Source organism: Rattus norvegicus, chromosome 6 (genome assembly GCF_036323735.1).
Source record: "Rattus norvegicus strain BN/NHsdMcwi chromosome 6, GRCr8, whole genome shotgun sequence".
Taxonomy (NCBI): Eukaryota; Metazoa; Chordata; class Mammalia; order Rodentia; family Muridae; genus Rattus; species Rattus norvegicus.
The window spans coordinates 81,084,947-81,103,371 of NC_086024.1; the positions used below are offsets into that span (position 1 = coordinate 81,084,947).

General features: G+C 38.4%; 1 protein-coding gene across 14 annotated transcripts in view; it reads left to right on the plus strand.

The window, feature by feature from the left end:
* Ttc6 (tetratricopeptide repeat domain 6) overlaps positions 1–18,224 on the plus strand; it is a 231,116-nt gene extending 212,892 nt beyond the window's left edge. For 13 of the 14 annotated variants that reach the window (XM_063262645.1, XM_063262644.1, XM_063262647.1 and 10 more), the window contains 6 exons: positions 3,191–3,264; positions 7,521–7,731; positions 10,624–10,776; positions 11,572–11,747; positions 17,313–17,533; positions 17,899–18,224. In XM_063262645.1, coding sequence (XP_063118715.1) covers positions 3,191–3,264; positions 7,521–7,731; positions 10,624–10,776; positions 11,572–11,747; positions 17,313–17,533; positions 17,899–18,035 — 972 coding nt within the window. In that variant the 3' untranslated portion in view covers positions 18,036–18,224. The remainder of the gene's footprint in view (positions 1–3,190; positions 3,265–7,520; positions 7,732–10,623; positions 10,777–11,571; positions 11,748–17,312; positions 17,534–17,898) is intronic. The other variant, XM_063262650.1, reaches the window with a different exon arrangement.
* Positions 18,225–18,425: the final 201 nt, after the last annotated feature.

Sequence of the window (18,425 nt, forward strand, 5' to 3'; positions counted from 1 at the left end):
TTATAAGACCTAAGTGCTTCCCACTGCATTTTGATTACAGCTGATGGTTAGTGTTTGTTGTTGTTATTTTTGTTTTGTTTTGTTTTGTTTTGTTTTAATTAAAGGTGTCACTTCCCCATAGAAGTACATGGAAAATTCAATCCTTCACCAATTTTATTTGTATGCAATTTACTCTTCTCTGTAATGTTCTTTCCCACTCACGGTTTTTCCTTTGTTGAAATTTGTCAAATTAAATATGTTTTGAATAGGACAGGACATAGCTGTGCAGAATGTGCTACTGAGAACAGCCTTTTAGGTCTTCAAGATTAGGCCTTAGAGTTGGAGTTTATAGAAGCATCTTGGAAAGAAACAGGTAGTTTTTAATTGATTGCATTACAGAACAGATATGGTTCCTAGTTCTCACTTTTAATTGTTATTACCACTCTACAGTAATTTTTGTAATTAAAATCTAGAAACAAGACAAAGTTGGAATATTCCTTTGCAGTTAAGTGACAGCCGTTTTATGTACTTGTTACATACATATAGTCCATATAACTTCATAGAATAAAGCAATTCTTTGCTACGCACCAGGTTTAACAGTGGTGTAAAATTTACAATTTTAACTTAGAGACAAGAAAACAAATATCTAAAAGAGGTTTAAAAAAGATCTTTGAAGCAGTAAGTGATGGGGCAGGATCTGAACTCAGGTCTTACTAGACCATAAATGCCATGTTTCTTTCAGACCAGGCTGAAGCTCTGAAGACAATTTTAATGTTTGGATGAGTCAAGAGAAAATTACTCTTGACTCTTTTCTTTCCTTATATACACTTAACCCATTAAGAAATCTAGTTCATTCTATCACTGAAATAATTTTGAACCAAGTGAGTTCTCCTAATTGCTGTTTATTCCTCAACCAGGAAGTCCTAGACTAGATTTGAAGTCAGATCTCAGAATGGGATTATTCAGCACACTGTCTCCTAGTGTGATGAAGTAGGTTACACCTTATCCTTGTACAAACATTATCCACACAGTAGCCGAAAGACCACATTAAACCATAATGGACACAAAGTTAGTCCTCTGCTCTAAACCTGCAGTGACCCATCCCACACAATAAAACCTGAACTCCTGACCACTAAAATCAAGGCCCAACTTGATGTGACTGATACTCACTTCAAATTTTATCTTCAGTCTTCTTTTCTACACTAAAGACATTCCGCTTTGGCCTTTTGCTATGCCGTGGTAATGTCCACCTCCCTTCCTGCCCAGAGCCAATACACAAGCTGTCCCTATGCACATAGCCATACCTGTAACTCTAAGCCCTACTCTAATTCAAGTTTCTGGCTGAATGTGATCTTTTAGTCAAAAATAAACTGAATATGATCTTTCAGTCCAAAGTAAACTGAGTAATCGAAATAGGATATTAAAAATATTAAAAGACCCCAAATAAATGTGGAAGTGGGATAAAGAAACACACAATGAAGAACACATACCAGCAAAAGCAAATAATAAGTTATTAGACCCAAATCCAATGATGTTAATAGTTATATTAATTAGGAATGGTCAAACAACACCAAATAAAAGGATAGAATATCAGATGGGAATTTTGAAAAATATCTTGTATATTTTTTGTACATGGAACACACTTCAAATATAATGATATGGATAATGAAAATATATAATAAAACACATAAAACCAGAATAGTGATCCTTCCTTCGTATAAGGAAAACAAGCCACTAAAAATTAAACATTTAAGCAATGCAGAGAAAGAAACAATAAAGGTTACATTAGTGAGTGATAAGAGAAGAACCAAGACAAAGTCATAAAGATTCTTCACAGGAAAAAAAGATTTGTGGAAGGATTGATTGACTGAAAGCTTACGTGGTGTGCGAACTGAAGCACACTAGAAAGGTGTCGGGCGGTTGTCTGACCTCCTGGGAACACCTCGATCAGGAAGCATCCAGACAGGAACATTTCCTGTGCCTCTACCTTCCCTTCCATCAAATCTTCGTGCTGTAGACTCAGCACTTTCAATATTTTGAAACAACCTGTTTGCCAGGTCCATTCAAATCAATTCCACCATTCCTTCCAAATTTTACATCCTAGACTTAGAGTTTCCAGATTTTTTTTTTAACTTCACAAGGGCATCTGGATCCTTACCAGACTCATATACTCCCTTTAAGAAGTGTGGATTCCTTAGAACAGAGGCTGAAGGAACACCCATTCAGAGCCTGCCCCACATGTGGACCATACATATACAGCCACCCAATTAGACAAGATGGATGAAGCAAAGAAGTGCAGACCGACAGGAACCGGATGTAGATCTCTCCTGAGAGACACAGCCAGAATACAGCAAATATAGAGGCGAATGCCAGCAGCAAACCACTGAACTGAGAATAGGGCCCCCGTTGAAGGAATCAGAGAAAGAACTGGAAGAGCTTGAAGGGGCTCGAGACCCCATATGAACAACAATGTCAACCAACCAGAGCTTCCAGAGACTAAGCCACTACCTAAAGACTATACATGGACTGCCCTGGACTCTGACCTCATAGGTAGCAATGAATATCCTAGTAAGAGCACCAGTGGAAGGGGAAGCCCTGGGTCCTGCTAAGACTGAACCCCCAGTGAACGTGATTGTTGGGGGGAGGGCAGCAATGGGGGGAGGATGGGGAGGGGAACACCCATAAGGAAGGGGAGGGGGGAGGGGGATGTTTGCCCGGAAACCGGGAAAGGGAATAACAATTGAAATATAAATAAGAAATACCCAATTTAATAAAGATGGAGGGAAAAAAAGTGTGGATTCCAAAGGTAGGTTCAGACTAAACTGATCAAAATACAGAGCTTTGTTAGCACTTACTGTTCAAAAGTCATATAATTCCGAAGGTTCTTTCCAGGGGAATTTCCTCTTCTGTCCGAGAAGGGAAGATTCTGGTGGTATACACAGCAAAAGGGAGTATGTGAGATTCTGTGCAGCACAGGGCAACAGCGCAGAAAAAGTCTGGGTTGGTTCTTAAGGTGCGAGTAACATAAACTCGGGGTGTTAATAATGATCGGATTCCTTGTTCTATCCACTCTCATTAGATGTGATTAACAAGCGAAGCTTTAGGAGAATATCTATTTTAATGCTAATGTATGCTTATGTCAAATCAAAGTTAGAAGGAAGTTTAAAGAGAAACCCATGACAAAATAACGAGGTCTTATAAACTGTTTCAGGATTTTAAAGAGGCTTCGATGATAAGCGAGACTAGTGTGAAACTTTGCCAAGCTACAGCCATGTGCCACCACAGGTACGGATCACCACTGTTGTCAAACAGGAGGCGAGAGGAATCAGCAGACAGATCCAGTTAGAGCCCCACAACTGAAGACAGAAGGGAAAGGGGAGGGTGGAGGGAAGTGCCGCTGTGATTACAAAATGTGGGTAGGCAAATTAAGAGTTTCTTGCACAGTTCTGGGGACTGCATCAGCAGCTCACTTGTACCTTCTAAAAAACCGATGTGTACCAAATCCCAAGTAAATATTTCTAGCACAACTTCGAAGATGTACATTTGATTCAAGCATACACAGGAAATGACAATTAAATTATGCATAGATTGAAATATCTAGGCATAAAATAATTTGTTCAGAAAACTTATTTTCTGGGAAAAAGGCTGTTTTAAATATACTTTCAAGGAAATTTTGCGCCAATAAAACATATTTATATATCTAAAACTACCAAGAACAATCCAAGAAAATGTCTACAAAATATATTAAAATGTACAAAAATACAATACTTCAGAGTTAGCTCCTTCTGAGATTTCTGTACAACTCATTATAGACAAGGGCAGTTGGTAAAAAATGACAGTGATTCACAACCTTCAGAAAAGCTGCCCAGTTTCAATATGAGTACAGTGTTATTGTTTAACAGTAGTTTACAGTATTGCTTTTGGTAAGGGAAAGAACAACAATTCCTTTGGAGGCTTAAATTGGGATGGTTTGTATATTTTAGAGGCAAGTCTGTGCAAATACACAGTTTAAGAGACTATTAGAATAGAGTTTGAATGAGTTGGAAAACTGTCATTTATTTTGTTCTTTCCGGTGCCGAGGCATAGCTACATTTCCCCAGGAGAAGTCAAGTTCTTTATTGTAAGAAGAAAGTACTATAGTACTTATAAATTCTGCAGATGCCTTAGGGTTAAAAACCTGGTCTCAGACCTTTCATTACACGCAGTCACAGCTTTCTCTATTTTGATGCATCGATCTTTGTGCAATCCATCTCCTTAAGTACTTGTCATTCTTACGGAGAAATGGAATAGTGACTGATGTGTTTACTTTGGTGGACATGTGTAGGCCAAAATGTCTGAGATCACTGCATTCAGTCAACATCTGAAGCATCCATAACTTCTCTCAAACCCGTTTCTACTTAACAGCTATTAGAATCAGCCAGTCTCACCATGTCAGAATCATGCCACGTCTTCATGAAATGTTATGTTGAGATAGAACAGCAAAGCCCTCCTAAAGCTGACACTGCTTTGCAGTTCCAAATGCCCACCTTCCATCAGCTCTCTAGGCTCTCTATTGTTCTCTAATGAAAGTGGAATTTAAATCAACAGTAAAGACCAGATAGCTGAGAGTTTTAATCACCACATACTGAGTTTTCACAGTGTGACTGAGCTTTAACAACAAGGAATATTTAGTGATTATATATATTTAGAAAGACCATTTTGGTAACATACTTACACTATGGCAGCATGGCTCATAAATATGGGACTTAATTTTGACATTTTTTGGTAGTATATATGTTAATTTGGAACATTTTATAAAAATAATAAACCTTTAAATGTTAGTACATTGTCCTTTGAACTCATGGAGATGAAGCCATTTGAAGAATGTTTTGCATCTTTCCAGCTCTCACTCTCTCGTGGTTGCCAGGAGACAGCATTCCTTAGGTTGAATATCCTACTTATTGCCCTATTTAATCAGCAAGAGTGTTGTGCTAATGAGAACTTTGAGTTCTCAATGAAAAAGCCACCTTTGTATTTTTTATCTGTTACTCCGCTATACGTCACAAACACTTGCTACCAGGACCATGTTTATTATACTATTTTGATATTTGTGTAAGTTATTTTTTAAGTCTTTGCCTCTGCAAACCCCATTTTTCAATGTTTGGAAGTATTAGTGATTCATTCATATCTGGTCATGTGTGATTACTGTAAATGCGTTGAGCTCCTGTGTCTGTGCTTCAGACACTAAACCAAGCACCTCCCGAGAGTGATCACATGACGTTTTACTCATATACCAACATTTATTTCAGGAAAACTATTAATGCTCCTAATATACGCGACAGCTGATACTTAACGACTTAAAGATCAATGAATCCCAAAAGCAGTGTAGATACTCTGCCAAATCTTCCCACTGGAGAAGTGCCATGTTGGGGTTTGGCAAGAGCTTTAGCCCATAGGAGTCTCCGGAGAATGAAAGCGCTCCTTCTGCAGGGCATCCGGTTCACTTCCCCTTGTTTATTGGTATAGGAAACCGAGCAGACCTTTCTCCAGCTCTGCCCCCTGGTTCGGTTGTGACTGTCACTCAGGGATGATTTTCAGGTGATTGTCAGGTGGTTTTCTAGATCCATTTCTAGCTTTTAGGTTGTTTACTCAGCTGGATGGACTAAGCGTGCATCAGTTAGTGTCGATAGGTGCATAATAACCGCCCTACAGAATGTACAACTTGCATTACAGAGAACTGAGCGTTGGGTCACTGTCTGATTTGCTATTGTCTGCTTTTGTAATTGGTTGGGCCACACAGAAGAAAAGAGTATATTTCATAGCCCTGTATCAGAGTCCATATCCACTGAGATTTCAAAATTCCCTGATGGGTGACAAGGGCAGTGGATTTGATACAAACTGAATGCCAACGAAATAGGAATGCCTCAATAATTTATAGTGCATATGTGATGTTTGCCTGTAAAATCCAGAATACATACGTCGCATTGGTACACGTTGCAAGTAAATATTTCTCTATGCCTTGGTGGAAAACCTGCCGCAAATGTATTTAAAAAAAAAGTCCTATGCCATCTTTATTCTTATTAAACAGGGTTAGTCCCTGTGTAGAAATGCTGATGGAATTCACCAAAGAAGGCACCGGGAGAGGCACTGTGACCCCACAGTCAAGTGAGCTGGCAGTTATTGAGAAAGCAGTGCAGTTCTACTGTAAACTACCAGAGACATGATCCTATGATTTCTGAGCCACCACACACAGAAGGAACTCAGAAATTACCATGTGGCTCAAGAAGGCCATTGTCATCCCTTGCCTGCCCGAGACATCAGAAGCCATGTTTTCTTACTACTTTAGTGCTGATCCTTGTGTGGCCTTCTAGATGACCTGCAATGTATGCCTTTGTATTTCTTGTAAGATTTATTATTCGTATTTATAGGTAGGTGTGTGTGTGTGTGTGTGTGTGTGTGTGTGTGTGTGTGTGTGTGTGTACATGTGTGCTTGTATGAGTTTCTGTGCATCACATGTATACAGGGTGTCTATGGAGGTTCTCTGGAACGACAGCTACGAATGCTTGTGAGCTGCCTGATATAGGTGCCTAGGTACCCAACATGGGTCTTCTGCAAGAAAGGTAGACATTCTTGACCATGGACGCATCTCTCAAGTCCTCAATTACTTTTGCTGCTATTGTGGACAGGCATTGAAAAAATACTTGTTAAACAATATGTGAGGCCATTGATTCAGTTCAATGAAATGGGGTGTCCCTTAAAAAAGGAAATACTAAATACATATAAAAGTATTTTTTGTATGCCATGAGTCAGTCGATGATGGGATAATTTCTATTGGAGGCACTAATAGACAAGTGTGTTTTGATGTAGGAGTCATGAGGTATTCTTATATAAACTAATATTGTTATGGTGTCTGTAGGTGATATAAGCTTATAGGATTATCACTGTAGAAATGGTCCTCTGTAAACTGAAGCATTACTAGGTGTATTGAGGCTGTAATTTGAATATCATATGTTATCAATATCAGTACATGTTTTTCTATGTTGGTAACATATCATGGTTAAAACAAAGTCTAGGACTGCCATTTAGCTTCTATACTTTTGGAAAAATAGAATTCCAAAATAATACTCCACATTCTTCTGTGAAAATAGTATTTATTTATTTATTAATTTATTTATGTGGTGAGTGTGTGTGTGTGTGTGTGTGTGTGTATGCACATATATGGATGTTAGATGGCTTTTCTTCTACTACATGGGTCACTGGGATCAAACTCAGGTCATCAGGCGTGGGGGCAAGTGCCTTTACCCATTCAGCTACCTTGTAGCTCTTGAAAATGGTTTTCACTTTTTTTCCTCCTCACCAAAATCTCTGGAGATTCTTCTTCACTTTTTTAGATCATATAATTTATATAATTCTTATATAATAAAAATCTTAATAAAAATAAAAGATTTTCTATAAAGGTTACTACAAACCTTTTTGGGGAAGTCATATGCAGAAAACATTGAATAGGTTGCTAGCAAACATCAGTCCACTAGCAGGTATCTCATTTTCTTTCTTTTTTTCAGAATTAAAGAATTTCAAGGAGCTGTTGAATTCTTTACCAGGGCTATTAAAATTAACCCACGTTATCTGGACGCTTATATTGGACGGGGGAATTCTTACATGGAGTATGAACAGAATAAAGCTATGATACAAGCCCAGAAGGACTTTCTGAGAGCGCTTCATCTTGACCCATCAAATTTAAAAGCCAGAATTAGTCTAGGCTATAATTTGCAGGTAAAATGTAACAACATTTTTCACACTGAGAACATAGTTTGGACAGGAGAAAGAGATATTTGGTTATTTACTGGTGATATGGTCAAATATTATTTCTCAGGTGAACATCTACTTTTCCTTTACTCTAGTTATGGGAGGTAGGAATGGAGAGCAAGGACTCAATTAAATACAGAGACCTTGCTTTGATGAGCCTGAGCTCATTGACGACTTATATGATAACACCAGAATGGTGATGGTTGTTACCATAAGACAACGCCAGAAGTGATGGTTGTTCCCATATGATAATGCCGGAAATGATGGTTGTTACCATATGATAACATCGGAAGTGATGGTTGTTACCATATGATAACGCCGGAAGTGATGGCTGTTACCATATGATAACGCTGGAAGTGATGGTTGTTACCATATGATAACGCCGGAAGTGATGGCTGTTACCATATGATAACGCTGGAAGTGATGGTTGTTATCATGATGAATGTCCAAGAACTTGTAAGAGAAAAAAGATTGCCTTGCTAGAATTAAACCTAAAATTAGCATTATGATCACAATATAAACAATGCATGGTCCATTTAAAGAACGGATTGGATGTCTTTAAAATATCTAGAGCTGACTGGCAGCCGATGCAATGTGCTCACAGCATTTACAGACTGAGCACCTAATATGGAGGAAAACTTGCTCCCAGCCCCTAGAGACAGCATTCTATAAGAAACAAGTTTTGCTTGTTTGTTTGTTTGTTTTGTATCTCCTAGTTTGGAGAGAGAGGCATTGTTATGTGCAATAGTAATTATTTGATTATAGTTATGATAAATGTAACAAAAACGAAATGAAAAACAAGCCTCAAAGAGTTTTTAGTATAAAGGGGACTGACCAAGGGGAAAGAGAACTTACTGATAAATTATGTTGAAGTATGAAAGATTAATATTTAGGTAGAGGAAGGGGTGGAGGCTAGGATTTATTTAGTCTTGGTGACAGAGGGAACAACCCTTTAGGAAACATCGTAAGAAGAGGCTGAGGGCCAATATAAGCAGAATATCATGGTGAGAGAGTGATTTGTGATGAGCCTAGATAATTAGACACGAGCTGGAATAAAAAGCCTGAAGTCCAGCTAAAACAGGAATATCCCCAATTGAAAACATGACATCAAGTTTGTATCTTGTGAAAATCCTATTGGGTATATATCCAGGAAGAGCTATTGAGAAGCACATCAGTATGTAGGAGTGAATCAGGAAAAGGAGGGGTCAATAAAGAAGAGTTAGGCCATTCAAGTGCTGTTTAGGGGAAAGAGTAACAGTCTTTTCTACACTTACATATAGATTCCTTGCTGTTTGCCAAGGACTAGGGTTATCACAGTGAGCATAGCAGATATCAAGAGTAAATTAAATCCTTTCATGAGGTGGTTTGCCATTTAATATTCTTATAGTGCAACGTCAGTTTGCCTACTTCTTTGTTTATTAAGTCAACCTCTGACGGCCCTGTAGATGTCTAAACACTTTACTTAGAGAGTTTTCTAGTTAGAAATCAGGATCTAGTTCCCTTAGTAGATTCCTTTCATTATAGCTTTATGTGAGAGTCACTAGGTTCAGGTTAGTTAGAATGTGTCAGCCTCCAAGATCCTGGCAAGTTGAGTTTTTAAGCCTGTGAGAAAAAGAACAGAAGCTGGACCATCGCGAATTAATGAGTCCCTGCCTGCCTGTGTGGAGGTGTTTAGTTGCCAGATGGCCTGCTCTGAGAAATACTCTGACATCTTCTGTTAATGGTTCCCATCTCCTGGTCTTTTTTCTTTTCTTTTTTTCAAGTTGGCACAAAGATTGTAATAGCTGCTTGGTAGATTTACATGTATCTTCTATGGAATATATGCAGTACTCCTAAAATTCCAGACGCTGGAACAGTTCATTGTTCCATTGCTTCATTAATTTATGTGACACACACTAATGCTGCTTTGTGTGCTATGCTTTTAGAGATATCTGGTGTTTTTTTGGTTAGGGTTTCTATTGCTATGAAGAGACTCCATGACCACTGCCACTTTATAAGTTAAAACACTCGATCCATTATCATTGTAGCAGGGAAAATGGCACCTGGCAACATCCAGGGCATGGTGCTGGAGACAAGCTAAGGCTCTACATCTTGATCCATAGGCAATAGGGTGAGCCACACTTGAAGTAGCTTGAGCGTAGGAGACCCCACTCTCCACAGTGACACACTTCCTCCAACAAGTGCATATCTACTCCAAAGAGGCCACACCTCCTCATAGTGCCACTCCCTCTGGGCCAAGCATTCAAACACATGATTGTATAGGGGTCATTCCTATTCAAACCACCACATCTGGAGAGATTTATCCCTGTCTGTCTGTCTGTCTGTCTGTCTGTCTGTCTGTCTGTCTGTCTGTCTGTTGTCTGTCTGCCTTCCTGCCTATCTATCTATCTATCTATCTATCTATCTATCTATCTATCTATCTATCTATCTATCTGTCTATCTACATGTCTACACACACACACACACACACACACACACACACACACACACACACACACACACACACTTATTTGAGACAGTGTTTCACTATATAGACTAGGCTGGATTCAAACCCGCAGAAATCTGCCTACCTCTTCCTCCTGAGTCCTGGGTTCAAAGGTGCGTGCCACCACTTCTGGCTATTTGTGGATATCAGTATAAGTTTTTTTGTAGTTAACAGAAGAGTAGTTGACATATAGTAGGTATGACTTTAAGTTGTTTAAGATTAGTAAAATAGATGACAATATAATTATACTTATTGAACATAATTTGATTATAAATACTTAGAGGCAATTACTCAATTGAAGACACTCACAATATAGCCTGGTTTGTAACATTAGATACTGTTTCTTGCCTCATGATATTGCATAACTGTTTTAGGCCCAAGGAAAATTCCAGAAAGCTTGGCAACACTTTACTATTGGCATAGAAGCTAATCCAAAGAACTATCTAGCCTATGAAGGACGAGCTGTGGTTTGTCTTCAAATGAGTAATTATTTCGCTGCAATGCAGGATATCAATTGTGCCATAAAGGTAAACAGTCTAGACTGATGATACTGCTAATGAGGTATGTTCACCCCACCAATGAATGAGTCTACGTAAGCTGCTCTTTGTTACCCAGTTAGAGTGATATGTAGAGAAATAATGTTTTGTTTCCCCAGACCTTGCTTATTTTGCAATCTAAATGCATTTAAAAATTAAAAGCAAATTCTTGATGAGTACTGATCCCTCTTGGCAAATGCAGCTTGTATGTTTCATGGAACTGTAATAGTACTTTGTAGTACAAGATGGAGTCAAGCCGTAACAGTGATGTCCTATGTTTGAAGCAATTGGAAAATAACCTAGAGTTTTGGCTTCTCCCTGTAGCGAAAAAAACCACCTTCTCATGCTTTGATTTCTTGTCTGCTTTTCAGTTTTGTTTCTGTAATTTTGAGGTATTACTGGGGTGATATCAAGTGTAAAAAAGGTAAAAGAATTAAAGTAATTGTTTCTACATAGGACAGTGAAGCATGCTAACTGTTCAATTTAATGGCTTCTCTCATTTAACAAACTGATAAATGTTCCCCGTGCCCATTCCTTGGAAAGGACTTAAGTCAAGCTCTAAAATTATTTGTTTTATGGCAGCCATTCAATAAACCACTGGCAAGAAACCGACTTTATACTCTGCCCTTTCTGAAAATAGTTGCTCTAACTGTTTTGCTTTTTTCTTACCTGCACTGTAAAAATACTTGTTGCCTCACGTGAATTGCAGAACATTCACTTCACAGACATGAAACTGGAGATGAATACTATTCCCAGAAGCCAAGTCCTCCTGTGATTATGTTGCAGATCAACTCGACAGCAGAATTCCTAACAAACCGTGGTGTGATTCACGAGTTTATGGGTCAACAACAGAACGCAATGGCCGACTATCAAGCAGCGATTTCTCTGGACCCCAACTACTCGCTCGCCTACTTTAATGCGGGAAACATCTACCTTCATCACCGGCAGTTTTCTCAGGCAACGTGCATTTTCCTTAACGTGTTCTTTGGGCACTGTATGCTTCTTTGTTAGATAGAGTTTGAAGCGCAGCCTTGACGTCTCAGGTTAATAAATAATGCTCTGTTCCATAAAGATGCCTATAATTTTCAGTCGTTACATGTGTATACTTGTGTAGATTGATGCTCCTTGGTGTTCCTGACCATTTAGTACTGGTCCAGTAAATTCTGGTTTTAATTTTCCAGTGCTTGGCCATGCTCTTTGTCTAATCAGCTCCTCGGCCGGAATCCTGCTCTTTACACGCTTACGCTTCCCTCGAGGCCCTCTTTATGCTGGAAGTCTCTAACCCCTTCTTAATTTATGTTTCTTAATCATCAGTCACTCAAGTACAGGAAATAGGAGACACGTTTAGTTCTGGTTTTATGTGGCCATTTAACCTCTAGCCGTTTCAGCTTGCACTGTCTGAAAAAAGCTTGCTAGGCTGTTAGATGAGATATATTTAGATTTATTGTACTTGGAATGTACCCACAGGATTAGACCTCTTGTTTTTCTTAAACCTTTGTCTTTCTGTAAAGACACTATAAAGACAGGAAAGTCACTGTTTTTATATTCCCCCCTCCTTTACCCCGCTCTTTACAATTTTAAATTGACTGAATTTTTATCATCATCTATTAGTTTATATTACAATTTATTAATGCTGTGTCTATTTTCTGAATGTTGTTTTAGCAGAATCACATGTAGATTTATTCTTTAAAACTGAGTAAGATATAAATAATATGAAATCCATAATTTAACCACCATTAAATTATATTTCTATCACGGTAAATATATAACATAATGTTTCCTAGAATTTTGCACCTACATTTTGAATTTCCCTGTTGCTTGGGAATAAATCAATTGGGAATTTAGTCAGGTGGAAGGGTTTTTATATTGTCTATGCTTTATGTGTACATTACATGTATTTTACTCTGTGTTGTGTTCCCTTTTGAGTACTTAGGTTTTTCTGACTTACAGGAAGGTTTATAGTTTTGCTGTACTGACTATAAAAGCACCTTCATGACTCTTAGTCCTTATTTCTTTACTTTCTCTACTACAAATAAAAATTACCCTCAAATGTCCTTCTCATTAACATAGTTGCACAAATATGTACCCTCCATCTTTTTTGTTGTTGTTGTTCTTTTAGACAGTCTCCCTACATATCCCAGACTAGTATCTAACTTGAGGTCTTTTTTTTCTGATTTGCAACTCCAGAGAGTGCAGTGCTAGGGTTATAGGTGTGCGTGATGATGCTGGCTGCAATCTTTAAAGGTGGGGGCGGACTCATACCCCCTCTAGCCCTCTCCTCCATTTCAATATTGATCTCCACAGAAGGATCCACAGGCCTGCCTTCTCATTTCAGCCTTTGCCCCCACTTCTCCTCCAGCTTCTTCTTGCCAACATTCCAGCAACTCCTCTAATTTCCTTTCCTGGCCCCCCCTTCAGCAGTAGGGTACTTACTGCTTCTTAAACATCTATCCACTTGTTGATATTGTTCGTCCTGTCTTTCTAGTCATACAGCTGTCTGGGTGTTCTGTACTCAATAATGAGCCTGCACAACTTGCTGGCTTCTGTGATGAATCTGGTTGGTCTCAGTATGGATAGATGCAAGGGCAGTCATCAAAGGTGTAATTATCTAAGATATGAATTGGGCTGTCATTACTCAGATGCTACTGGGCAGGCTGACAAGCCAGTGCCTTAAATTTCAGATTATTTTGCATCATATGATAGATAGACTGGGCCCAGTGGCACAAACTGATAGTGCTAGTTACTAGAAAGATTGCGGCAGGAGGATTGCCAGTTCAAAGCTATCCTTAACACCTTGGTGGAAACCTATCTCAACAAATAAACGTTGGTGATCTGCCCTTCTCCTCAGTGGTATCATACTTGTTCAGCAGATATGAGGCTCCATGTTCAATTCCCATGACTACAAAAAGAAAATAATTCATAAGATTAAGAAAAATAAAATTCCCAAAGCAAAATTCTGTTTCTAGAGACAATTAAATTCTGTAAGAGGGAGAACTTTACTCTTTAAACTTATTTATCTTTAATAATTCAGTGAGTATCATATATAAAATTTCTGGTGTAGCTCTGACATGTACATCAGACTTGAATATGTTCAGGGACATGAGAAAGGATGGCTCAGTAGTTAAAAATACTTAAGGGAACTGGCTGTTCTTGCTGAGGACCAAGGTTCTGTTCCTAACACCCACACAGTGGCTCACAATCTGTAACTTCAGATCAGGGAATTTGGTGTTCTTTTCTGGCCTCTGTCTGTACTAGGTATACACTGGCACCCATACATGCAAGCTGCCCCTCATACATGCACATAAAAATAAATCTCAAAATGTATGGTTCTATTTTCCCAACATTGTAGAAGTTTTACTTTGACAAAATTTCACCTAAAGTGTTTTCCTGTACTGATGTTATGAATGCTTGAGGGTTACTTCAGAGACTAGCTCCTCAGTCATGCTGCTGCTATGTCTGGGCCTATCTGTGAGGAAATGGCTTCCATGCCCTCTCTCCTTCTCCCTACAGTTGTTTCTGAAGGAAGATATGGACACAGGAAGAAAGGTCCTTTATCAGAACAAATAATCACTAAAGAGTTAAAAGATATATAAAACCCGACTTCTGTTTCTTATCAAGTTAGTAAACTGCTTTAAAAACACATTTGGAGGAGACACTTGGTATGAATGATTAACTGCACATGACTTTTAAACAATAATTTGATCTTCTGTATCATTGATTAATTCATCATAGAAACAAGGACATCATATCAATTGTTTGAAATCAAGGGTTTTAATTGCTTTAACTTCTAATTGTTTCATATACCTCTACCTCAAGTAATCTCATTAAACTAATAAGGTTTTCTAGGTAATATACTTTGGAAGCTATAAGAGAAAGTTATGATGTAGGGATTAGGGTTATGGTTCATTGATTCTGAAGAGCATTAGTTAATTTTTCAGAGGACTTAGGTTTGATTCCAAGCACATACTTGGAGGCATACAATTGTCTGAAATTTCATTCTCAGGGGATTTGACATCCTCGTTTGGCCTCTGAGGGCATTGTACACATGCAGTGCACTGGCATGCATGAAGGGAAAATACCCATATACACAAAATAATAAAGTAATAATCAAAATAAAGTTCTGTTTTTCAGAATTAAATACAGTGCTAGTGTATGACCCTGCATGATTTGTTCTTATTTGATAGAAGGTACACTTTGTGTGGTTAAATAACTATGCAGTTTACACATTATTCGTTGATGAGTTAAAGTGAAGCATAGATTGTTTTATAAGGAACATATACTTGTAGTCATTTGTTTCTTTCATTTCTTAATGTCTGTGAATAGAGCCTTTTTTTTATGGAGTGAGTTTTCTTTAAGCTCTCCAAAGTTGTATGTCAATTCTGCACCCATCTCAATAGATCCTTAAATTGTGCTTGACTGTGACATCAAGTTGCTGTCATCAGTGATAAGAAGACTTACACAGTCTTGATGTAACTGGCCCTCAAAAGTCAGAGGAAACCAAGTTCACAAAGAATCATCTGAAATTCTTCATTTATGGAAATGTCATCTTATTTCATTGAAAGGCAAATTTATAAAATTGTAATTGACTACATTTTGCACACTTCTCTCAGTTCTTTACCTATATGCTCATTTCATTTGTACATCAACAGTGGGAGTAAGAGTGTGCCACTATCCTTGGAAGATTAAGAAACTAATACAAATAGAGCTTTATAACTCGGTCAATATAGAGGCAGGACTCGAAGCCAGCATTCTAGTTTCTTAGTCTGAGCTGCAGCCACCATGCCATTGATGTTTATACTAGCCCAGATAGAAGATGATCGTGAGGAAAGATCCTGGGAAGACTGGAAGGAAATGGCTAGATGAGGGAAGAATACAATCTAAGAGGGAGAGTCAAGGCGTAGGGTAAAAGGTCCAGGCCCACTTTGGGGTTTGAAAACCTACCAAAACCCATCAGTCCCTGAACCTGAAACCCCACAGTCCCTGAGCTCACAATCCCACCAATCCCTGGGCTTGGTTTGAAATTCCATCAATCTCCACCCTGGAAAACTTCTCCCCCAAGCAACCCTGTAAAAGCTTGTTTCCTGCTCAGTTCCCTCCTGCTTCTCACTGAGCAGAGGCAGCCACACTCTTGAGTCTCTCCCAGCAAATCTCTTGTGTGAGGTTTGTTGTGCCATGTGACTTTTTTTTTATACCCAAAACTCCCTGGCTGCTGACCAACAGGATACCTTTTTCTTCAGAGATGCAACATTTCCATTGGGGAAGTCCTCCCCCTCAGAGCTGTGACACAGATGGAGAGGGACATTTAAGGACAGAAAGATGAGGAGTGTCTGTGCTACAGAAATACTTTAGAGGAAACAACTGGAAAATGTCCACAAAGCTTAAAAACCATCCGCAGCCTGAGCCAGGATAGAACTCATAGGAAGGGAAGAGTCCGGCTTGCAAAGAGACTGGAGAGGCTGCCTGACAGGCCAAGCAGAGTGTGACACTATCCTCCTTTTAAAGACAAACTTTAGGAGTCAGATGTTCATCCCTCGAGGAATTAGAAATGGATTTCTTAATATGAATAGAGTGGTGTCAGATCAATATCTTGTCTGTGTGGCTGGAGGTTTACAGAGCGGTTCTGTCCTCTCTTAACCAAACTGTAGTCATCTTTGCCTTCATGTCCACATCTTCCAAGCCCATGGTCAACACTGAATATTTTAATCATTTATATCAACAAGTTGATTTCACCCCCTTTTCTTATATTTTTCATAGTATGTTGAAGTTTATGTTGCTTTTGGTGTGGTTTAGACTCTTCTTTTGAAAAACCCATCAATCTCTTCATCTCTTTATCTGTTAATTACCCAATTGCATTTTACCTTCTCTCTGGTCTTCTCTAATTTACTTGTTGCTTTTTCTGTTGTTTGATTCACGGATATGACGTTTGGGCTTGTGGGAAGTGGGAACATTTCATTTTAGCAAGTATTTTACCATCATCATTGCCTGGAATGCTGGTCCACAGTTTTATGTTTTATACCACAAGTGTCTCTTTGCCAAGAGCTGACATCTTGGTCTCCAGCCAAGGTTGGAGCCAGGGTTGTCAAGGCAACAAAGGAGGTACCAATCCCCAAAGCCTCCTTCCGTAAGGTAAGCAGCCTCTTGTCTCTTGCCTCGTGCCCCTACCATGATCTACTTACTGTGTGGACACAAACCAAGGCAGCAGGCCAAGGACAGGGTTTAGAAACTCACAGACAGCCAGCCCTAAACAGATAATTTCTCCAATTTTCCTCTCTTAAATGTCTCATCACATTTACAGAAAATCAACTAGAACATGGCTAGAAACCAAACAACAGCAAAAACAGGGCAGTGCTTAGTTCTTGTTTTTCTTTTAGAAAACACATTTCTGTATTTGGAATGAAATGCCATCGTTGCCTGCTTCGAAATCTGTTGGCCTCAGCTTTAAATGAAAAGAGAATTACTCCAAATTTCTTGAAACCTGCTAATTAAAACCCATTAAATTTTCGTTATTCTTACATTTTATAGGCCAGCGACTACTTCTCAACAGCCTTGAAGCTTAATCCAGAAAACGAATGTGCTCTCATGAATCGAGCTGTTACAAACTCAGTATTAAAGAAATATGAAGAAGCAGAAAAAGATTTTTCACATGCAATGGAGCTCTGTCCCCACTGGGCTGCACTGTATTTTAACAGAGCAAGTTTCTATGTCTACTTGAAGAAGTATGAACTCGCTGAAGAGGACCTTGACAGAGGTAAGTGCATTTTGTAATCCTCTCAAGAAGACTGTAACTTTTTTTCAGGCTCAAGAAAAAAAAAGAAGTTCATAAAGCCTTTTATTCATATAGAGCTAGTGGGTGTAGTACCAAGTCCTTAATGTGACCAATACAGAGTGCTTTACATAATTTCATAACGCATTTGTAAATTGAGATAGAATTATTAGGAAACTACATACAGTGCCAGTCTTCCAAAGACTGTACCATGGCTTCCTGCATTTGTTTTCTTAAAAACATCCAATATTCCTAATTGAACTGCTTTGGTACAATTGAAGAAAAACAATTAAAATGAGAATGATGGGAAAGTTTACATCAGTGTATCTAGATTCTGTTTTCTCTTGCAGCCCTGTCTTTGAAGCCTGATGATGCTATAATGTATAATCTCAGAGCACAAGTCCGTGGCAAAATAGGACTGATAGAGGAAGCTATGTGTGACTATAACCAAGCCCTTGATCTTGAAGAATATTCCAAAGCTATGTGAATACAGACCCTTGTGGTTTCTGTAGTAGGTTAAGTATTTTTCTTCCTGAAGCTGAAATATATTTGTTGTTTAGAAATGCCATTCTTGTTGTATTCATCACACTTATTAAGTGGTTATTCTTTATAACCACATAACACATTTTAATACACTAAGTATTAAATAAATTTTGTTAAATGAACCTTAACAAAATGTTTATGTTATACATTAACTACAAAACTTTTACATGATTTCAGGCATGAATTGGATGTCAAATATTCTCCTTATTCATGAACAGTGAAATAAAAAGAAAGTGTTTCCTGATCCATTTAGTTCTGGGATAGATGAATATCTTCTTGGGATATAAGGTCTTAAAAAGGAATATTAGTGCCTACATTATTTTCTGACATAGTA